At 31.2% G+C, this 25,109-nt stretch overlaps 1 protein-coding gene across 1 annotated transcript in view; it reads right to left on the reverse strand.

The window, feature by feature from the left end:
* Window positions 1–7,510: 7,510 nt before the first annotated feature.
* The window catches only part of LOC142331484 (cytochrome P450 4C1-like), a 39,185-nt gene continuing 21,586 nt past the window's right edge, over window positions 7,511–25,109 (reverse strand). The window contains exons 4-10 of the mRNA XM_075377426.1: window positions 20,465–20,533; window positions 17,039–17,165; window positions 15,380–15,473; window positions 11,907–12,016; window positions 10,712–10,780; window positions 9,302–9,470; window positions 7,511–7,661 (exon numbers count right to left, since the gene is read on the reverse strand). Coding sequence (XP_075233541.1) covers window positions 7,642–7,661; window positions 9,302–9,470; window positions 10,712–10,780; window positions 11,907–12,016; window positions 15,380–15,473; window positions 17,039–17,146 — 570 coding nt within the window. The 5' untranslated portion in view covers window positions 17,147–17,165; window positions 20,465–20,533 and the 3' untranslated portion in view covers window positions 7,511–7,641. The remainder of the gene's footprint in view (window positions 7,662–9,301; window positions 9,471–10,711; window positions 10,781–11,906; window positions 12,017–15,379; window positions 15,474–17,038; window positions 17,166–20,464; window positions 20,534–25,109) is intronic.

The raw sequence follows: 25,109 nt of genomic DNA on the forward strand, positions 1-25,109 counted from the left end.
GATGGTCAGCGTTAATTTGCCAGAACCAGGGTGTTGATTTTGTCTAAATGTGAGTCGTCAGTTAACGTGGAAGGACGTTCAGGATGATCATCATTTTCAATCAACTGATGACCATCTTTAAAATGTCCATGCCACTTAAAACATGTCGCACGCTTTATAGCAACGTCGCCTTAACCTGTCTTGAGCATATCAAAAGTTTCACTCGTAGATTTTCCGAGTTTAACACAAAATATCACAGCAACTCTTTGCTCGTTCAAGTCACTCATTCTAAAATCCGCCAAATGAAAAAAACACACTTCACAAACAACCACATAGCTAAGCAACAAATAATGATTTTTTCAATCAAAAAAATACATTGTAATCAACTGATCTGTATGAACATAGCAATGCCTAGTGGATTTGACTGGAACCAACTGGACCCAAGCAATTCAAACAGTCTATGTATTTCTTGAACAGACCTTGTATGTTTAAGATTTATAATTGTTTTATTATATACTTAAAACGTCTGCTTTTTAACTATAGTCCTATATAATTTTTTTAACTATATAATCCTCTTCAGTGGACTGAAGAGGATTCGTTACACATATATCTTTAGATTTTAGTAATTTTCCATACTCTAGTAGTCTGCTTATTTGCTGTAATCTTAGCTGTTTGACCGAATAAATATTTAGAAAATTTTTCAAACATTTATTTCCTTGTCATAGGTGTTCTTCATTGTGCTATTAGTTACTGATATTTTATATAATGTTTTCATTTACTTTATTTTATTTAGATTTAAAGAATTTCAATCATTATACATGAAGAATGAATTGATTTGATTTTACAATCAGTAATTGAGTAATACAATAGACAAATGTAGGCATAAGATTTTCTTAATGTAACCATGATCCTTGCAATTCCCAAAAATTGATGTATGGTAAACAGGCAAGATTACAGGACAACTAGCTTAATTTCTCACTTAGCAAAGGTTCTTCTGTGAATTCTGAAAAGTGTAGAAAAATGGATTGGATGATACAGAAAAATAATATGGATTCAAGAAAGGAAAATGGACAACAGATGCAGTTGAATTAATAAGAATTACTGATGAGAATTTTATACAGATTAAAAATAAATGTTAAGAAAATAAACATGATGAGATTAGGAGACAATAAATCAATAAATAATTGCATTAAAAAATGAAGAATTGAACTAGTAAAAGAGTAAACATGCTTAAAGTCCCATGTTAACAAGTCTAGATTTGAAAATTGAGAATAAAACAGAAATAAGAATAGTAACAGCTAAGGAAGTGTTTAACAGAAAGCGATAATGTTCCATAATAGAATTAAAAGATTTGAAGAAGTGTTTTGTAAGTGGTTATGATTGGACTGATTTTATTATTATTACTTGTCATTATTAATCAAGATTAAAAAATAATGTCTCATATAATACATTCAGCAGGAGCTATGTTAGTTCAGATAAAAAATATGTAGTAACGCATTTACTTTACAAATTTTCTTATTTACTAATTTGCTTTTTAGTTGAATATCTTCTCTTTTAATATTAAAGCAATCAGACATCTACAATTCTGGTATGCATACACTTTAAGGTCATTATTTTAAGTGATTATTTTCAAGTAAAAAGTGATTAGGCCTACGGGTGACATGGAAATCAACAACCAAAATGACAAGTTCACATTCAACTGCTTATTAATAATCAACTTAAACTCCCATATAATTGATATACAGAGTGTATCACAAAGTTCTCCTGGGACTTTCATACGTATTCTACTCTTGAAAATAGTGAAAAAGGTTTCTATGAACTTATGTCCTAAAATGCTATGTTTCCAAGTTACAGCTAGTGAAATATTTTGCTTGAATTTCAGCTAACCCGCTGAAATGAGGTTGCACTGAAATTTTTATCATGTTAATTAAGGGGCAAAATTAGTGATTTCTAATGGTTTTTGACCTGAGAATACAGTAGCTTTTCAAAAATCTGAGATGAAAAACAATAAATTGGGATAAAAAAACAAGTGGTTTTTATGTTGGATGTACAATAACTTTGTTAAATGGGTAATAAACTTTTAAAAGTTACAAACAAAGCTAGTAAAGAATTTAATTTTTAACAAAATGGTGTAAGATAAGTTGAATAAAACAAAGAAAATTTTAAAAAATTTGTATTTTATTTAGAAACAGTACATTACTACATTGGTCTAAAACGTACTTAAAACAAAAATTAAATTTTTTTTGGTGATTTTAAAAATCATTTAAAACAAGATTTACTGAAGATAAACAGTAATAGATGACCAAAATTAAATCCTTTTTAATATAAACAACTAAATCTCAAAAGACCCAGAAATGACCTAACACAAAAAATGTTTTCAAAGTGTTTTCATGACACATTTTATTAACTTTACAAAAATCTTACATCTTCTGGAATTTTTCTGAAATAATATTGCCCACATGAATCACTTTCACTGCCCACATGAATTAACTTTTGTCATATTATTTTATTACTTCAATTCTCAGTAAATTAATAATTTCATGTGGAATTGTATACTTGTTTCAATACGCTTCTAGATTTTTTTATTAAAAAATCCCTCCGTCTGGTATTCCTTCACATACACTCTGATCTTTAAATGGTTATTAAAATAAAATGTTACATTATTCTCTTAGTGTGTATTTTTAACATTTACTTTCTTTAAAGTAATAAAAAATCAAAATATAAAGATTAGCTGTTTTTTTTTTTAATTTTTTTAACTGGGTTCATATACATTAATATTACTGTTTAAATTCATAGCAATGTAATGAATGTTCAATTCCTTGCCAGAGTGGCAACTATAAACAATGCACAGCAGTTTCATAGCACGTGTTATTCCTACCATTCTATAAAATAACATATCATGCGTACATAACATTTATATAAATTTTTTTTATGTGTTCAGTAGTTAAACACAGCAAATATATTTTAGTGGTATCAAGTTCATAATAAAATCAACTATACTGAATTGTAAATACTGTGTTGCTTGAAAGTTTATAGATACATCGTTCAATAACAATAATTATTCCAAAAATACTTATGAAATGAAACATTTTTATACAAATTTAACAAGAAAACAGTTCAACTATAAGGACCTAAATTTAAGAAATACATTGTGCTGTACTAAAATCAATAATGACCTATATACTAGTCATAATACAAATATCTTTAAGAATACAAGTACATATAAGGTGTGTTCAAAAATTAATGAGAATTTTGAAATTTTGCGGGTTGTATTATTCCCAATTCTCAGGATTCTTTGTTTTTGTATTGGTAAACACATCTGAAAGGTATCTGTACATTTTTAGCCATATTGGAAAACATCCAGCTGACAACAGGTTTAGTCTGTTGTCAGCTGTCAAAAGGATAACATGTGTTTTGGTACGATCTGTGATCTTTTATTTGTATAAATAATGGATCAGAGAATTTGTATTAAATTTTGCTATAAGAATGGAATAAAGTGTAGCAATGTTTTAAAAATGTTAAATATTGCTTTTGGTGAGCTGCTATATGAGTAAAGCAAGGGTATAAAAGTGGTATAAGCATTTCCAAGAAGGTCGTGAAGACATTAAAGATGACAAGCAGATATGTCACAGCATATCAACAACCAATGAAAATTTGGAAAAAGTGAAGGAAATGATTATGACTGATCGCTGAATCACAATCAGAGAAGTCACTGATGATGTTGGGTTATAAATTGGCTCATGCCATGAACAACTTTTTTTGGATGTTTTGGGTATGATACGTGTGACAGCAAAATTTATTCCAAAATTGTTGAATTTCAAACAAACACTGCAGCGAATGGAAGTTGCTCAGGAGTCACTAAATGAAGTCAACAATGATACAGAACTACTGAAACATGTCATAACAGGTGATGAAACATAAAGTTATGGATATGATGTCAAAACTAAGGCTCAATCATCCCAGTGGAGGCATTCTGGACCTCAAAGACCGAAAAAAGCTCAACAAGTTCAGTTGGATGTAAAGATTATGCTTACCATGTTGTTTGATTTTAATGACATAGTGCATCATGAGTTCTTGCCACAAGATCAAATGATCAATAAGGAGTATTAACTACAAGTTCAACACAGTTTGCGTAAAGCAATCAGAAAAAAACACCTGGATTTGTGGTGAAATACTTCATGGCTTTTGCACAATTTGGTCAATTTTTAGCCAAAAACAATACTGTAATGACACCCCAGCTGCCATATTCGCCAGACATGGCCCCATGTGACTTTTTTCTATTCCCAAAAATACAGAGACCCTTATTTATAGGCTTGTTGTTTTACAAGCATAGATGAGATTAAAAGCGAACAGCTGAAAGAGCTAAACACTATCCCAAAGATCGAGTTCCAGGGATTGGAAGTGTTTCAGGGATTGGAAAAAGTGCTGGCATAAGTGTATAATATCTAATGGGGATTACTTTGAAGGGGATAACATTAATGTAGACAAATAAATAAAATTCTTTCCAAAAAAATAAATTCTCGTTATTTTTTGAACATACCTTGTACATTATATAATTTTTTTCTGGTGTATTGCTTATTTGCAGTCACTTTCCTGAACAATGAAACTACAAGTAAATTGTACAGAGTAATGAGATGAAAGGGAGGCATCTGGTGATACCTTCAAAGACAATATAAAAGTTTAAACAAAATACAGTACAATAAAAAGTATAATGAATAAAAATATAATGAATCATATTTTAAGTACACACAATTCGACAATTAACTGTTATGAAAAAAGTTAAGTGGTAAAAAATATCTTAACGTAGATATAGAAAATAATAAAATTAAATGGAGAACAAAATAGAATAAATAATTGAGTATAAAATAAATTATCACAAGCCATATATAAAAAACAAATTAACACTAGTCACTTATAAGAAACAAAGTTGAAACCAAACTTAATCCATAATTCATAAACAATACAACAAAAGAATTCATATTACTAAATTAATGTAATTCATAAATAGTATCAGCATAAATTCAGTAAGAAAAGTATGATATTCGACGCACAACACCCTGTATGTCCAATACATGGAGCCTCTTCACTTGTCTCATATCTTCACTATTATCCAAGAGATTAACCCCCACATGGTTTTCATTTGCATCAAGCTTTATATACTGATGATCTAAGCTTGATATTTGTTTTCTCTTTTCTTTTGATTTTTCCATGTCATGTGGCAGACCAAATGAAAGATGTGAAGAGCACCTAGGCAGACTAGTGGGCAAACTCCTCTCCTCATTGCAAACATCATTGATTCTAATTTTTAGTATAAATGCAGTTGTTTATTGCAGTTCTCCAATGCTACTGTTGGTTAATGTCAACCACCATAATCATCAAGCAAAGGATGATCAACAAAGTAGATTTGAATACAAAAACTGACCCAAAACTGAGCTCTGTGGAACCCTCGATTTCATACCAAAAGAGCCTGATAACTCTTGGTCGTATTTAATCTGTGAAGATAGTTGTGTAATACCAAATATGGTTGACCAAAAATACCACCGTGCAGTATTCCTTCCTTTCCTAACAACTAAAGAGTCCACTCCAGAAACCAATTGGTGGTGAGAAATAATAACAACTCTGATTAATCTTTCCTGATCATCAGTTTTTTTAACTTATGAGCACATCTATTCATAGCCATCCTTCAAGGCTCTTGTATAACTGCCATCTTCTCCATGATCTTCTTTTAGTGGCAATAAGATTTAACTCCCTCTTGGATAGTCTGTGCCTTGGGAGTTAAACACCATGCTGTCACCTGCATAATCAAGGTCAGTCGATAGGTCACGTCATTGATGTCATTTGGGAATTGGGCACTGGGCATTTTAAAGTAATAGGTTGCCCTAGGCAGCCTGTCTTTCAATCAGCTTTGATATGATTCCCAATCTGTGTTGTTAATCCAGTACTTAATGAGCATCCGATCATTATTCTCAACATTAGTATAAAAAAGAGAAACTTTTGAGATGATATCAGTCAGGCACCTTGTAACATCTGTAGGCTTCAGTCCAAAAATTACATTCAGCTGCATGTAGATCAATACTATCCTTCAAGGCCCTCCCTTGAGTCATTGTGAGATCCCCAGAGTACATGCTTTGCATCCCAGTCATCCCCCACAATGAAAAGGGGACCTATTTTATGTTGAAGAATTCCACAATCAAGCCATCTGTATCACATGAAGAGGAGGACAAATTGCAGATAATATGCTTCGTCTAAGCCAGTCTAGTATTTCAATCAACGTCACTGAATATGATCTGTGCTAAAACCTGGAAGCAGGTAATGCCTTAATGTATTCTTAACTGGAACTGCAGTATGTGCTTTACTATCCAGGTAAGAAGTGGTTAGGGGTGTAGATCATACACAGAAATAGATGGTCAGTAGTAAAGTGTGTTTCAGAAAAATTCCTTAAATATCATTTCCTCCAATTACTCCCTTCAACTCCAGATAATAATTCTCACCATTAACAAAAACTTTTGTCAGTAGACTTATCAGACTACTAATTTTTTTATACCAATAATTATTTGCTAGGTTTTCTATTTTCTCACCATTATCTTTGTCACCAGAAATGTACTTGTTGTCTGTAACCACAGCTAAAGATCAGAGAAGATCAAAAGCAAGATCTTTTGAGTCCTCTTGTGAGATCCGATTCAAAGAGGAAAATTACTTTTACTAATGTTAAATGTTCCAACTTGGAATGTCCATTCATCCTTCCTTGTGAAGGTGAGCCCTAGGCCTGTCCTACAAACCAAGTCAATTATTTTCTTATTAATATCTACATCTTCTGAAATTAACCGAATTGTTTATAAAAACCTTAGTATTATCGGTTTGTTGGCTACTCATTCATTAGAAGGTACTAATGAATTCAAAAGAGGCGAGAGACTGATTCATAGTAGGAGGATTTGACACTTTCAATTTGTGTAAAATTGGGATAATCTGCTATGGAAAACAATTTGTTTGCAAGTCCGTGATATCCTCCTCACTTCCAGACTTGTCACCATGTCATCGATGATGTCACTGATATTTCTACAATGTTGTCTCTTAAATACTTGTGCCACAAATATTTTCTTGGATCCCAGTCTGAATGCATCTAAGGTGATCTTCTTCTATTTACCTGAACATTTGTACTTGAATTTATTTGTGAACTGTTGTTTTTATTTGAATCACTAAGAACTGATCCATAACAGCTCCCAAACAGAGAATTGTTGGTTAGCTAGGATAACCTAATTAAACTACTAAAGATGATTCAGTTTTTAAAAAAAATAGAGTCTTAATGATATAATAAAAAAATATATTAATTATTATATAGTACCTTCTGTTTTCCTAATTATGAAACCTTTATCAATGCAACATATAATTCAATATAATAATATAAATCATGACAGCAAAAAACAACATGCAAATTTTAATATTATCAGCTGACTTATAATATAAATTAACCTTATCTTTTTATTCTTAATTAGTTTTAGTTTCAACTGGGATGGGAATTGTTTTTCTTATTCTAGGTTTATTTAATTGTTACTGGATAACCAATTGAACTCCTCATCAAAAGGTCTACCTTTAATTTAATATCTTCCATTTTAATATCTGTTTGTAAGGTGTAATTTCTCAGTACTGTTGATACAATTATCTTCATATGGCATACTTGGAACCTGTAAAAAAATTTATTAATATTAATTAAAGTGTTAGTTGCAGGTTCTTTCCTATTATTAATTATCCTATAATTTGTTTTAAAATTTATATTCATTTTAACCCTACACGCCTGTGCATGTATGTATATATCCTAGGTTTATGCATCATGATTAAAAATTGATGCTGGTTATCAATAGTTATTCTTACTCTAAACTACATTTTTAATGTATTAAAGATATTTTTTATTAGACTAATATTTCTTTATTTATATTTTATGCTCACTACCTTCTGCTTCCTGTTGCAATACAATATTTAGTGCTCCCAACACAGCCTCTGAAGATGCTTAACTGTACTGAATTATTTTTCATGTATAATATATAAATAACAGTGAAATTAATTTTATTTTAATAGTATAATCTTTAGTATATAGTATTATTCCATATGATTGAGATAAAAACAACTCTTACTTGTAACTATGTAGAAAAAACTATTATAATATCAGAATTTAATTTTCAGCTTTCAGGAAAGCTTACTTACTAAACTCAGACACAATACTCAGAGTTATACCTCCTATACTGATGCAAGAATATTTTTTAATGATTTTTTTTTTAAATATTTGAGATCTTTTATTTAAGTATATTTAAAACTACCTCAAACAAAATAATTTGTAAAAAAAACTGCAGTTTGTAATAAACAACTAAATAAATATTTCATTCTCTGTATAAAGTCCCTAATTTCATTTGTCAGCATACTGTATTATATTTAAGTAGAAATTAAACTGATGTGTGACTATTAATTTAAAACATGAGGAATTTAATTTCTGGATGAATTCAATATAAATTACTTTCATTTCCAATTAGATTCAGTTACTGAATTATTTCCAAAGAAATTGGCTTATTTATCTTTCACACAGTTTAACAGCTAACTTTGCAATAAGAAGGAAATTGAAGTGTCACTCGGCTTAGTATAATTCTGCCAATGTTGATAAGGAATTTAATCTTCATTTTCAATATATATATATATTTTTTTTAAACGTGAATACACTTAAAAAATCTCAAGAAGAAATGTGATTAGTATAATGAGATTTAATAATAAGATTTATAAAAATAATACTTCATGTATAATAAAAGTGTAATTTTTTCAGTATAGAAGGAAATAATCAAAATTTTTGGATGCATTTAGGGAGAATAATTTGTATTAGATGTTTATCTATGAGATTTAATTTAATTTTTATAATATGTTTTTATTCTTACAGAGTGGAGTTCTATACATTCCAGCCTGATTTAAATTTTTTACATTTTGATGAGTTTCGTTTAAAACTGCTTAATGTTAGTTTAATTTTTACCATTGTTTGCTATTCCCTATATATTTTTTTTTATGGCTATTTATCTTTTATGATGTTTCTTTGAAAATAAATTATTTTATTTTAATTGTAAATTTCTCATAAGTCGGTGTATAATATCCTTTTGTTTGTCATATTTATATTGTTTCATTACTTTTTGTCTCTGTTATTATTTTTTTTTTATTTTTATAGTAACAAATCCAATAATTTTAGAGGAGTTAAAGATTTTAAAATGATAGCCAAATATGAAAAGAAATAGAAGTGATAATGTATATGCAGAATATTAATAATAATAATGATGATGACAAAAATGCATACTTAAATCAATATCCTCTTTTACTTCTCTTAGGAAAATTGGTCCTACAGGAAATCTACGAAGTGTTTCTTTAATGACTTGTTCATGATACACTAGTTTATTGAGGTCATTCCATGTCACATCACGATCTGACTCACCAAAAATTGAGTAGACCTCATTGTATAATTTATCCTGCAACAGATTAAAATTGCAATTTATATTTAAAAAGAACATTTAATAAATGTTACATTGCAATAAAAAAAAAAATGTATTATTTATATCACTAATTGACTTAACCGTACAGAATAGAAAATTTTATTAATTTTTTTACAACCATACAAAAAACCTTTTTTTTAAGTACTCAGCCCATATATTTCATAGGAGAGAATAAATGCTGTATATTTTAATTTCTCTTTTTCTATTGAAAATCAAAATTTTCAATAAATGTAAAGGATAGGATTGTGACATTATTTAAAAGGGTAATAAAAAAAAAAAATTACCTTATAACACTTCAGGCTATGACAACCATAACCAACATTTCTGCCATTTAATAGTTGAGCTGCCATTTAAAAAGTTTGTGTTGTCATGGAAGTGTACTTACATAGATCTCTGCGAGAGTATGTGGTATTACAGGAAATTCTACACAGCACTTATAAGATGTAATTTAACAAAAAAAAGTATTTTTTTAAATGGTCGCAATAAGCATTTTTAGAAAATCTGTTAAAAGTTATTAACATTGTCCAAAAAAGAGATCAGTTTTACTTTAAAAAAAAAAACAAATTACCATAATTTACTTTGAAACAAAAAAAAGTATGTCAAAAAGCATGTAATGAAATTAATCAATAACAAAACTGAAAATAAAAAATATATAATAAAAAAAGTTACTCGGGTAAATAAATAAGTTTGTACAGAAAAATGGTGCTGAGAACTTGAACATAATAATTACTTGATTACTTGTCTTTCTATAGATTTAATTATATTTTTCCATTAATAATTAACCAATTTTTAGCTAATTAACCGCATTTAGAAATTAGGTTTACCACCAGGATTGTATTTTTTTTAGATTAACTTAAAGTTAATGTTTAGTACAAGATAAATTGTTGTGGGTAAATATTTTAAAATAATTTCAAAAACATGCTTTAGTACTGAATTTACTGTAATTAATAATTACACACATTTTTTAAACACATTTTGTCTTGGAAATGTTTTTTAAAACTGAAAATTGATTAATTATAACAATTCTCAATTATTTTTTCACAAGATATTACGCTGTGATTTCTGACAAAATTATAATACTTTACTTTTGTTGTTGTAATTTTATTACTTAAAGGGAAAATTTTGCAATCCGAAAACAGTCCCAAAATGCCAGAAATTGACTGCTAAAAATACTCACTTTATTAATGATATAAGTATGTTATTGTCTAATTATTTACCTGAATCTCTGGATGTATTGCCAGCAACAAAAGACAGAAACAGGTAGTTATAGCATTTGTCTCAATACCCTGAAACAGTTATGAAAATAATTAATTTTCTGCATGAAAAAACTGTTTTGTTTAAATAGCGCGCATGATACGTGTATAAGCAGCCTATTTGCCATTTGCATTAATCATTGAGAGTTTTATTTAATTAATTTATTTTAGAAACTACCAAATTTCAGTTACTTATGAAAAATTATTTCTTTTAAGAAAATTGCCAACCCTGATGAGACTTGAATGTAGAACCTAGCAGATGAAAAGTAGAGATGGTTCCTGTTCACTACAGAGGTTGGCTTGAAATTAAATACTACTTCCATCTCTATTTCTAATAAGTGATACCACTAATATGCAAATCTCTCTTTTTCGGTTTAGTCTCTGAAACCACCGTAAGATTATTAATTCAGAGGATGAATGAGGATTATAAGTATGAATATAAATAAAGTTTAGTTTTGTACAGTCTCAGGTCGATTGTTCCTGAGATATGTAGTTAATTTAAACCCAACCACCAATGAGGCCGGTCTTGAAATCAGCTGATTTATGATGACGAGTTTACCACTAGACCAACCCAGTGGGTTATCACTAATAAGCTGTCAGCATTTCTACTTTCCTTTCATCTCAGTTTCTGATAGATATTGCACTGAATGAAATTACCATCCCACATCAAACAAGATTGTACATCCACATAGAAAAAAGTCATAATTGTGAAGAGGGTGTAACAACAGATTTAAAAAAAACTACGCTAATGTTTGGTAACATATATTTAGATAGAGGCCTAATGATAAACTATACCATACAGATATCATCTAAGGAACAAGTTAATTGTTGCAGTAGACACACCTAATCAGAAGGATTCTATGTGTACTAAAGAATCTACAGGTCATGTGGTTTGGCAGAAGCAGGCTATTTTATTATGCACCATTTTGTATAATATATCAAATATAGTATGTATAATATATCAAATATAGCATATTTGTAGTATTGTATAAAAAAATATATTTAATTATTTTAAAAATATTAAAGCTGAAATAAGGATTAAAACTATTTATAATTTTTCTTTATTTACAAAATTAGGCAAACCAAAATATCTTTAATTTTTTTTTTAATTCTTTACAATAAACATATAATTTTTCATGGATAAAATATCGCCACTTACTCCAACCATCATGGTGACTACTTCATCTCTTAAATCATCATCAGTAAATGTTGTACCTGAATCTTTAAGTTCTAAAAGTATATCCAAAAATATTTTCATTCTTTGGGATTCTAAAAAAACAAAAAAAAAAAATTAATATCAAAATACTTACATAATCTCAATAAGTTAAATATCAAAAATAATAGTAAAATTAAATAACAAATAATATAACAACATGCATCAAGCAGCAAAATATATTTACATCTTAAAAGTAACACTAAACGATTTTAATTACCTCTGCTTCTTTAAAATGTGTTTTTTTAATAAAAAAAAGAAAACAAACTATAGAAATACACATTATTATCTCAGCTGAAATAAAATTAATTTCTTTTTGTCTTCCTTAAAAGAATAGAAATTACAATCTGCCATATGCCAAACGTTATACACAGTCGACAAGGCCGTATAAATAAATAAATACTTGAATCAAGATCCACGGCCTCCATAAATCGCAAGACAGTTGATAATATCATTGCATTGTTCCCCAAAATATTTCACATGTCAGCTCCTAGTTAAACTTCTGATGCAATGCCACATAACACATGCAATCTACAAGAATATGGTGCACTGCTAGTTGGCATTCGCAGCAAGCATAAAGGGATGCATCTGTTTTCTGTTTTAGGCAAATAATAACCTCCTCTCGACGGTTAGTGTGCTTTATTGGATGAAATTTATTGTTAATAGCTGAATCCCAATGACTTTGCCACTCATCGTGAACTACCCTCTTCAGGAAACAGACAAGATCATTTGAAGCAATGCAACTGGTAAAAGTAGGCTGAAACAAGCCTATTTGGCAGCAATATCACTAATTGTCAGAAATTCCAATACGATTGGAGATAAAGCAGAAGTTCAGCTGTAATAGAAATAACACACTGAATATCACAAACAGGGTGTCCAGAGTACAAAGTCACTAATCACCTGTAAGGCACTCATGGAATCCAAGCAAACACATACTGGTACTTGTCAAAATGTTGGACTAATTATACTTAAGGCCTAATTCCAAGCAAACAGCTCTGCAACAAAAATACTGGTGATGCTATGATGGCAAAACATAACCAACAGAATTAATGTTTTTAGAAACATCCGTACAAACTTAACTTCAGGATTCACAATATTTATAATATAAAATTTGGTTCGCAAAATAACTTGATTTGTGTTTTATTATACTGACAAAGATCAAAACAGTCGTAATTAATGAAAGAAGGCCTCAACAGGGATAGTAATATGAAGCAACAGAAAGTACTGGAGGTAATTTTTTATTCAAGAGCTGAGGAAAGGCGCTGAGCTCTGATGCCTAGCGGAGCAGTAGATCTCAACTGTTCCTGGTATTGAATCAACTCAGATGTTGGTTAGAGAATACCACATCAAAGGTTGGATGAGGTTGCGCTTTAATCTGAACCACATAAAGCTAAAGCATTCTGCCTATTCTAAAGAGATGGCTCACCACTGTACACCAGCAGACTTACCACGGGGCTTGAGCAAAATGCACCAGTGGCAAGAGGGATGATTGAATGATGGACTGCATCGAGCATCTCTTTCAGTGGCCCATACTGATGAATAATATACGCTGCCACAGTCTAAGCAGGAATGTACCAGAGCTTGGTAGAAGTGCAACATGCATATTATGATCGGCTCCCTAACGGGTATTAGATAGAACTCTCAGCATGTCTAATATTTTTAGACATTTTACCTTCAACTCCTTCATATGTATTACCCACATCAATCGTTAGTCTAACCACATTGCTAAAAGTTTAACTCGCAGGCAGGCCTCAACTGATTCACCATGTAAATACTTGCACAGTTGAGGGTCAACATGTTCCCTTAATCCGGAAAAAGCAAATGCAATTTGTTTTCTCTGGGAAAAATATGAATCCAGGAGATTTAAACCATGATTCAAAGCGAGTTATTCTTATGAAGTAGCCTCTCACCTGTAGTTACCATTCTACATGTAAAGATAAAGATCATCTACAAATAAAGAACACATAGGGCAGCATACAGTATAATCGCCTTGCATACACCCTTGTAAAGGATACTCATGATCTTAAAATTAAGACCTCAATCAGGATTAACCACACGTCAAAAATCAAAGAAAGTATTATGTGCCTTTCCCACGATGTATTTCAAGTGCTCCTTAAGTTGAAAATCCTTATCAAAGTACACTCCCAAAGTACTTCTGAACCTAAACACATTTTATTCATTGGCCTGATATCAAAATGCAGGCTTGCCACATCACAGCCAAATGGCCTTTGAGCAGCATCATCATGGTCTTTGAGGGACTAAAATCATATTGCGTTAATGACTCCACAACTCTACTATCTGACAAGCTTCATTAGCTCTGAATTTGACCTCCCTCCACAAACATCCTTTGACCAGCAGGAACTTGTTGTCGGCATAAGCCACCACACAGCACCCACTAGGCAATATCAGCTGCAGAATATATTCAAACTACTATCCACAAAAGAGGCACCAACACACTGCCTTGAAGACAACCCTTAGACAGTGTCTTATCCACTTCATGGCTGTTCTCGCGGAGCTACACATTCTGATAACTGAAGTAGCATAATAGTCTTTACTATTTGAACATTTTCCTACGTTAGGGCATGTATGTCATCATGTCCAATACCGCCATAATGCACAAAAACTTGTTTATTTGTGCAACCATCTTTGTTGTGGCCAAAACCTTGATACTGAAAGCAGTGTCTAGAGTTCGATATATATATAGTCAGACACAGATACTGAGGTAACCTACTTTTATTTTGCCTGGTATGGTTGGACTTGAAAAGGTAAGAATTAAGAAGAATGTTGATACATCAACACTATTCTACTTTCTCATAATCCTATTCACTGACGTAACTGACTGCGTTGATAACCCATCTGTAATTTCATATAACTTATTTTCAGCCGAGTTGACAGAAAATAACCCCCTTACCGAAATTCACAGGTTTTTTCAGGTGGACAACAACCACTGAAGAATTTATAAGTGGAATTAACATTCAGTTTCCATGAGTACCAGCGATACAATGGACCACTCCAACAAAGCACAGGCATACTTCATAAGATGTCACAATACCACCAAGTGCAAGTGAGAAGAAATAGTGTAAGATGTTGTTGTGTAACTGTGTAAGGGTATATGATGTAATTTGTAAAGTGTTTTGGGTGTAGTGTATGTGTACAAAAATTCAACTTTTCTACATGACATTTTTATTAACTTATGAAGGTGACTCAATGCATTACCAAAACATTAAACCAGAAAAATAATAGTAATAAAATATGTTTTAGTTTGTCATCAAATAAGTAAAAAAAAAAGCAAAACGCTTATTAATACTTTTGAATACTTCAATATAGTATGAAATTTAACTAGTTCTAATATTATTTAGTTACAGTAGATAAATTTAAATGTTACAAATATTATCTATTACAAAAAAATATACATATACCTTCTTCTTCTTCTGATTTATCCATCTTTCCTTCAACAATCAGCCTTTGTCTTTCTTTTCTTTGATAATATTCATCTTTCCTTTTCTTTATTACCTGTTAAAAAAAAATTATTTATTGTAAAAATTAAATTAAGCAACAAAATAAGATAATATGCATAATAAAATTTAGTATACACTTTTGAAATACAAATTTAAGATTCTTATTATGCTTGTAAATTTTATAGATGTTTTATGTATTATAAAAAACAAGAATTTAAGAATTTATGCACTAAAACTATTTGATATTTACAATCATATTTAAAAAAATAATAATAATAAACAAATACAACATAAATGAAATAACATAAATAATGTGATAACAAACTAAAGGGATTTTCTTACTCCTCAACAGTGTGTCAACAACCCTTGTAATGCAGGAACTGATTCAAAGCTCTGAAAAGATTTTCAGGAAGCATATTTCCATAAATTTAGAACGCAAATCATTATACTTAAACTTTACTTTTGAATTCTTGAAGAATTAATTTTGTAAATCTGTGTATCATAGAATTTGTAAATAAATTTTTATGATTAATTTAAAAATTCTTCATTTTACAACTAATTACACACACTAGGTGATATGGTTAACCTACTACTGATTGTATTTATCCTTTCTTGTTAAAAAGTAGTGGATATCTGTTACAGCTGGGTAGCACATATTAAGGTTAACATTTTAAGCAGTATGAGGTAGTTTAGAATCTACTACTGCATAATTATGAAGCCACTTAAAAAAATAGATGATTTGTGTTAATGAAATAGAACAAGTTTTTTGCACAGTTTGTTAGCACCCACATAAATTTTATTATGAACTTTCAAAGAGTTTCTATCTGTTTTTTAAATTTACTAAAATCAAAAGTTGAAAAATTCTTTTTTATTAAAAAGAAAAAAGATATGATGTCAGGGGTTGTCTCCTGATTAGAATTACTAAGTTGGTTGCTGAACATTAAAATGCCTAGAGGTGGACTTATTTTATTACTCATTTGAGTAGTGGAGTTTTTTGTTTCACAGTTTAATCCCTCTAAATGTAGATTTTCTTTTACTTTCATTCTTTTCTCATTATTTTTGGTATTTGTCATTTAATGAGGTCTGCTTCACCTACAAATCTATTATCGACTATTCGCTATCTGTTGCTTACAATAAACAGTCTGACCTCAGGCTCAAGTAAAGCCAAGCTTCTGAATCAATCCTAAACATAGTATATTGTTTAACTGATAAAAAACTTAGAAATACTTTCATTTTAATGTGAAAAACACACAATTTGATTTATTTTTGCTGAGTATTAATAATACAAACTTAATATGTATAGAAAGCAGGTTGAAAAAACTAGCTATTCATTTTAAGTAAGGAATGACTTGGATCAGAAAAATATTCTTTGAGAGAGAGGCAGACCCTCCATGCTTTATTTGTTCTCTCTTTCTATAAGGGTCCTTTCCCTTTCGTTATCCTTAATCATTGCTTCTCTGGAAAGTACCATTAAGTCTGCGCCAACACCACATAAGTTTGTTGTGCCAGGCTGGCATTGTTTGGTAACCATAGAAGTTTAATTCTACTTTCCACCAAAATAATAATTTTAATTACTATTACTGGTTTATTATAGAAAGAATAAATAAAAAACCTAATTACCAAATTTGGCATTTCATGAAGTTTTTTGTAAATTTTTCTCGCTTCTTTGCCATAACCAGTATTGTAGAAAATTAAATCTGGGTGTAACCAAAATTTGTAGATTCTCATATAATCCAGTTCAGAAACCCTGAAATAAGAGAAATTAAAATTATTAATATAAAAAAATGATATATTTTATATTAATAAAAATAGATTATTATTGTAACACTTGAGGTTTTTTGCAGAAGCATTTTTTCTCTGGTATTACATAGTTTCAATGTTCTCCTGAATAACTACAAGGGTTACCTTGAAAACAATTTATTTTTAGGAATTTGGCCCCCAAAATTTGACCCATTTGTTGGTACTGTTTGATCGTATCCTGCTATTAGGATATGTAGGATACGTATTAGTAGGATCTTCCTACTAAGAAGGAAGATTAAAGAAAAACAAACCAACATACTTGGCGTTTATAGACCTAGAAAAGGCATTCGATAACGTAGACTGGAATAAAATGTTCAGCATTTTTAAAAAATTAGGGTTCAAATACAGAGATAGAAGAACAATTGGTAACATGTACAGGAACCAAACAGCAACAGTAACAATTGAAGAACATAAGAAAGAAGCCGTAATAAGAAAGGAAGTCCGACAAGGATGTTCCCTATCTCCGTTACTTTTTAATCTTTACATGGAACTAGCAGTTAATGATGTTAAAGAACAATTTAGATTCAGAGTAACAGTACAAGGTGAAAAGATAAAGATGCTACGATTTGCTGATGATATAGTAATTCTAGCCGAGAGTAAAAAGGATTTAGAAGAAACAATGAACGGCATAGATTCTTCCTACGCAAGAACTATCGCATGAAAATAAACAAGAAGAAAACAAAAGTAATGAAATGTAGTAGAAATAACAAAGATGGTCCACTGAATGTGAAAATAGGAGGTGAAAAGATTATGGAGGTAGAAGAATTTTGTTATTTGGGAAGTAGAATTACTAACGATGGACAAAGCAGGAGCGATATAAAATGCCGAAATTACATCAAAAATGAATTTAAATGTCAGGAAAAAATTTTTGAAAGTGTGTGTTTGTAGTGTCGCTTTATATGGAAGTGAAACTTGGACGATCGGAGTATCTGAGAAGAAAAGATTAGAAGCTTTTGAAATGTGGTGCTATAGGAGAATGTTAAAAATCAGATGGGTGGATAAAGTGACAAATGAAGAGGTATTGCGGCAAATAGATGAAGAAAGAAGCATTTGGAAAAATATAGTTAAAAGAAGAGACAGACTTATAGGCCACATACTAAGGCATCCTGGAGTAGTCGCTTTAATATTGGAAGGACAGGTAGAAGGGAAAAATTGTGTAGGCAGGCCACGTTTGGAATATGTAAAACAAATTTTTGGGGATGTAGGATGTAGAGGGTATACTGAAATGAAACGACTAGCACTAGATAGGGAATCTTGGAGAGCTGCATCAAACCAGTCAAATGACTGAAGACAAAAAAATAAAATAAATAAATCCTACTATTTACTGGTTCTCTCTTACGCCAATGTAAATAATATTTTATTAAATGAATAAAACTATTGATGTTGCTACTGACTCTACAGTCAGTGCCCAAATACTATTTGGGCAGTGGTATGTTGACTGGACTTTCAAAATATAATACCAGCTAAAAATCATTCAAACCTGGTTTCTATGTACGGTGTTAATAAGATGAATGAAAGAAATCAGCCAAAAGATATGACATTTTCCAGAATAGTAAACTAAATATATGATGAATAGCATTCTGAGTAATTAACAAAATATTCATGTAAGGGCATTGATTGACAAAAATAAATTAAATAAATCATTGAGTTACCATTTTGGATTTGGATTTTAAAATTAATTTTACTTGATGTTTTGATGTTTCTGGAGCAGTTGTAATAAAATTGTCCTTGACTGATTAGGCTATAAGATTTATAACATCAATACTCATATTAATGAAGACCACAAACAAATGAGAATATTAATCACATTCCATCACATGCTATACAGAAGAAGGTGATCAATTTTGCAATCTAATTTTTACCAGAGATGAAATTTGTCAATTATAGTCTAAATTTTAATCACTCAGGCGCATTATTCATCATTTAGGTTAGAATTATTTAGAATGGCGTTAGATGCGCCATTCTAACCTAAATGGCACATCATTTTAGGTTAGAATTAAAGTTTAATTGATATATTTTATTTTACTATGGAAAATTATTGTGAAAGATTACTGAGAAAAGTTGTAAGTTGTGCCATCCCATTCAAAATTGATAATGAAGCACCTGATAAGATGAAGTGTAATTGTGTTAATGTGCGTCTGAATTCTGCAACAATGTTGTTTCCAAGAAAAAATTCAGAGGGGATTATTACAATCTTTTAATATTCAAACATACTTAGCTTCAAATGTTTTCTGTCTGTTCAGTAATTTAATGGAATGTTGAGTGTCAAGCAATTTTTTTTAGAGAATTGCCATATTGAAAAAAGCTTCAAGATGGTTAAATGGATTAGCAGTAAAATAATAAGGTAAAAGTATTTTGAAGCTTGTGACTTGCTGTAGCAATAATACTTTCACGATAATTCTCATACACGTTAATATCATAAACAGAAGATGAATAATTTGCTATTAGGTAGTAAAATAACAAAGGATGAACAAAGTAATGAAGTTGTATAAAGGTGAAACAAGAAGAGTTTCATGCAGAAAATAAGTTTACTAATGTTTAGTGTAGATCTAAGAGATGGATTTTTAAAAAAATATTTGTGTAGAGTAAAACATGTAACAATAGAAAATGGACAAAGAAATATAAAAAGGAAAAGAATAGAATCCTTTAACTTAATGTTATAGGTGGATCCTGAAAATTACATGGATAAATAAAATATAAAATGAAGAAATCTTGAGAACAGAAAAGCAAGTTTGAGGCAGAATCTTGTATAGAGATGAACTAGGTTAGTGGGTCATGAATTAAGACATTCAGGTTAATTATTTTGCTAACAGAGAGATGCACACAAGATTGCAACACTACTGATTACAAGGAAAATAAAGAATAGTTTATTGAGCAAAAATGACTGACAAAATAAAATTTTGTTAACTACAAACCAAATTAACCTATATATGTTACAAAACTATTGAGTTTTTAAAAACACGTAATATATGTCTTTCACCATGGCCTTTAGTAGAATCCTTCAACCTTTAGTTGATTTAAAATTGAATTTATATTATTTACAATTTACTCTCACACCTATCACTATTTTTTTTTACAGATTATTTAATTTTTTAACTATTAATGTAAAGTTAGCTAAGTTGTTCTTTTATTCAATTTTTTGAAATGCAATTTAATCAGACTGTTCAGCTGTAAGAGTAAAATGAACTCAAAAATAAATTTAAAAATCTATAGTTAGTTTCATTGAATAAATTTCTAACTACTTACCTGTATAAAGCTTGGAAAATTCTAAGTTTTGATTATCTTGTGCTTTAACATCTATTCCTAGAGCAGTTTCTGAAATATTTACAAAAGTACATAAGTTTTTTTACCCAATTAGATTGTTGGTGTGCTTCAATTTTATAATTACAATTTTTTAACAAACTATAAATAAATAATCTTTTTTAGTTCGTGTCATTTATTTTTAAGGATTGAAGAAGAAAAAAATACATAAAATATAATAAATTGTATCCAATATTTTTCTTCTATCACATGTAATTTTTATTTATTTTTGAGATTATAACAACTCTAACAGATTGCAAAATAAATTTTATAGTTCAGCAGATGGTGTTGAATTAATTTTCTTTTATTTGTTTCAGCTGGATATAGATGAAAGAAACTAAAACAACCATATTGGGTTTTAGAGTGTAATCCCAGTTTGTAATTTCTTACATACTAACAATTATATTTATAACACGATATTTATGGTTTTAGTTATCTCAATACATTAACTTGTTTGAATAAAACATCATTTTTAAAACATTCATTTTCAATTCACGGAATTTTACATCTAGATCTTATTGGAAGTGAGAGTGTATGAATTTATGAACAGAAAATCATCTACAAAACATTTGCAGATTACAGTACTTTTATTTCTAACTGGATTTTTTTGATAATGTTAAAATTAGAATTGAAAAGATCTGTGTAATCTTTTCTCCTTGTCAGTAATAAGTAAAGTTCCAAAAAATGTTATTTGTTATTGTACAATTTTGTCTTTTTTAAAAAGAAATAGGAAAGCCAGAATATTTTAGAACAATCAGGGTTTATGGTAATTGGTTGTGTGACCTTAGGTAGATACTGCAGTCTAGGCAATGTGTTCCTTTTTTTTGTTTTTCTGAACAAAAACGCTTCCGCATTATCATCACCCAGACACAATATTTTTGTTGTATTATACAAAGAAAGATATATCACATTTTATTCATCAATTTAAATAATAAAGTTATAATCTGCTGTACAATTAGCATGAAAAGCTGAAACACACTACAGTAATTCAAATATTTTGATACAAACAAAACCGCTCTAAGAAACAATAAAACATAAGATAATAACATTTCATTATCCCCAAGAATAGTTTGCAAAAAACCTAGAATAGAATAGTTTCATGTTACCCCCTAGGTTAAACTTCTGAAGCAATACCACAAAACAGACACAATTCACAAGGATGCGGTGCACTGTTAGTTGACGGTCACAGCATTCACAAGCAGGTGCATCTGTCTGCATCATCAAATATCCATGAATGAGCCTAGTATGCCCTATTCACAAACAGCAAAGAATAATGTCCTCTTGACGGTTATTTCTGCATGAGGAGCTATACAATGACACTGTGTTCTTGACCGGATGAAGTTTATTGTTAAAATTAGCATCCCACTCACTTTGCACTCACCATGAACTATCCTCTTTAAAAAACAGGCAAGCTTGTTCGAAGCGAAGAGATTGCTGAAAGGAGGTTGGAAACAAACCTATTTTACCGCACCACCAGCATGCTCAATGTCTCTAATCCCAATATGGGTGAGGATCCACCCATATTGTTGTATTTCTAACTGTTGCATTATAGTGATTCATTTGTGAAATACACTGAATCTCACAGGCAGCAGGGTATCTGGAGAATACATCAATAATCGGCTGTAAGGCACTCATGGAATCTGAGCAAACAAAAACATGTCAAAATTTTAGGCTAATTATATGTAAGGCCTTATTAATGGCATACAGTTCTGCAACGAAAATACTGGTGATCCTGAAAAGGCGAAACATGTATGTTCTGCTGCCAACCACAAAAGCACAACCAATAGAATTAACGTTTCTAGAGCCGTCTGTATAAACTGCAGCATCAGGATTCACACTATTTACAATATTATAAAAATTGTTTTATAAAATATCTGGATTTGTATTCTTTTTATCATACTGAGAGACAAAAGCAGTAATTTACGAGAGGAGCCCACCAAGGCGGCAGTAATAACATGGAGCAACAGAAAGGACTGGAGATAATTTTATATTTTGGGCTGAGAAAAGGTGGTGAGCTCTGATGCCTAGTTGAGCAGCAGATATTGACTGTTTTTGGTATCGAATCAAACGTTGGTTAGAGAACACTGCATCAAAGGTAGGAGGATTTTGTTGTGCTTTAATATAAGCTACGTAAGTGCAGATGTTTTGATTCTGGCTATTCGAGAATGATTGCTAACCACTTTCCATCAGTACCATAGGGCTTGAACAAAATGCACCTGTACTAAGACGGATGAATGAATGATAGACTGCATCTAGTATTCTAAGAGCAGTGGACTAAGTGGAAGAATAATTCACTCAGCCGTAGTCCAAGAGGCAACGAACTAAAGCTCTGTAGAAGCAAAACATGCATACTCAATCAGCTCCCCATCAAGTATTAGATAAAACTCTAAGCACGTTTAACATTTTTAAACATTATAACCTTTAGTTCCTTTAAATGTGTAACCCACGTTTGTCACTGGTCAAATCACATACCTAAAAATCTAAGCTGTGTGCATGCTTCAACTGGTTCACTATGTAAAAACACTTTGAGGGTCAGTATCTTCTCTCAAGTGCAAAAAGCAGATGAATTTTGTTTTCTCTGGAGAAAATGTGAGTCCAGTTGTCTTATGCCACGATTCTAAATGGGCTATTCTATTTTGGAGCACTAGTAGCTTAAGTTCTAGATGTTACGTATATTAAGAAATTAATAACACATAAGAGGTTTTCACACGCAGTTTGTTATACTATTTATGACAATTGCAAATAAGGTAACAGTTAGGACACTTCCCTGAGTTACTCCGTTTTCTAAAATGAAACTTTCAGATAATGTCGTTCCAACTTGAACCTGAACAGACCAACTGCTGAGGAAACCCCCTGATAAATGCTGGGAGATTTCCTTGCATACCACATTCAGAAGTTTATTTAGCATTTCTCTCATCCAAGCCATGTAGTACACTTTTTGCATACCAAAAAATACAACCAAGCGAAGTAGGAAGGAATTTTGAAAAACAGATTCCAAGATAACTACACGATCAATAGCCAATCTACCTAGGCTGAAACCACATTGGTTGAAGAAAATTAGAGGGTTTATCTCAAGGTACACACTAAACGACGGTTTATCGTATGTTCCATCACTCAACTCAGCCTCAATAACTTCTGAAGACAAAATATCCACACGAAAAGAGGCTGCATCATTCCGAACATGAGAATGATATGCAGTCTCAACCGCTAAATCATCATCTGACAGCAAATAATTCAATAGTGAACGACATAAAATCTCAGTTTTATCTGAGATTATACTCACCAGGTTGAGAGAACAGACTTAAAAATGTTCTTCTTTCACTTGTAGCATAATATCCGGTAAACAACATCCCATGGGTCTTTGTTACCTTGCTCCTGCACAAAGGAACACCAGGAATGACATGTTTGGCCTGTCTTACGTAATGATAATATTAACATCTGAGTTCCTTGTATAGAGAACCCAAATCTGCACACCGTTAAGGGTCACCTTCATATTGAGAAGATCTCCACAAACAGAGAACAGACACTTCAACTCAATAAAGTTCCTGCATCCACCAAGGGACAACCCTCTTCCGACCAGAACTGTGGGGAATGGAACAACACTCAGTGGCATCTATGAAACTTCCCCAACACTATTTTTTTTCACAACGGCTTTTATATTTATTGATTTAACAGCATTCTACATCGAGTAGCCTACCCATATTGGGTCCCTGGGCAACTCGGAATACTAGTAGGTGTACGCAGTCAGCAGCGGTGTCGCAGGACTCACAAGCTCCCCACCACACTCCCGGGATGTCATATACTCGCCGGTCTACATGCACATGATCTGTTCTTCCTAACATCCCCTGTGCACGCTCACTTAACTGAAGAAAAAGCCTGACAACTGCATACAAGAGACATCAGGCCCAGCTCTATTTTATACGCGTCTAACACCACAGGTTTCCCTACCTGAATAGAACAGGTGAGTTAGAGGGTAGGTAGAGCTTGCCATCTGGATATGCATGCCCAGCTGCTACCCCGCTCATAACCACAGACATGGGAGCAACTGTCCCTTTTCAATTTACAGCATGAACCATGAGATGGGAGAGAAGGATGCTCAAGCACCATTGGTCTGCCGACCACAACTCATCTGGGCTTACCCTTTATGAAAGTTGCATCCCTACTGACAATCCTTGCATTGTTTGACTCTCTTCCCACCTTGCTGCCTAAAAAGCATCAACTATCGGAGGAATATCTGTGCATAGTACCCATCGTAGTAACAGAACTCAGTCTAAATAACCACTGCAGAAACTCACTTCTTAGCAGAAAAAGCCATCCGCCCACACAGATGATTCCCCGGGTCCACCCCCCTATTTCGCCAGACTCCAATTGCCTGCCTGTCATCAGACAGGCAACCAAGATTGCATGTTTTCTAGATATAAATTGCTACAAGTAAAAAGACCACTTAAATTTTTTAACTTTTATGTTGCCTTGAATTCAAAAATATTTCTATTTTTGTGTACAGTGACACAATAAAAATGTAATAAATTTTTTAGGACATGTTCTATTGGTGAAAATAAGGAAGAAAGTTCATTTAAACCTAGGTTCGGAA

Source organism: Lycorma delicatula, chromosome 10 (assembly GCF_047948215.1).
Source record: "Lycorma delicatula isolate Av1 chromosome 10, ASM4794821v1, whole genome shotgun sequence".
Lineage (NCBI taxonomy): Eukaryota > Metazoa > Arthropoda > Insecta > Hemiptera > Fulgoridae > Lycorma > Lycorma delicatula.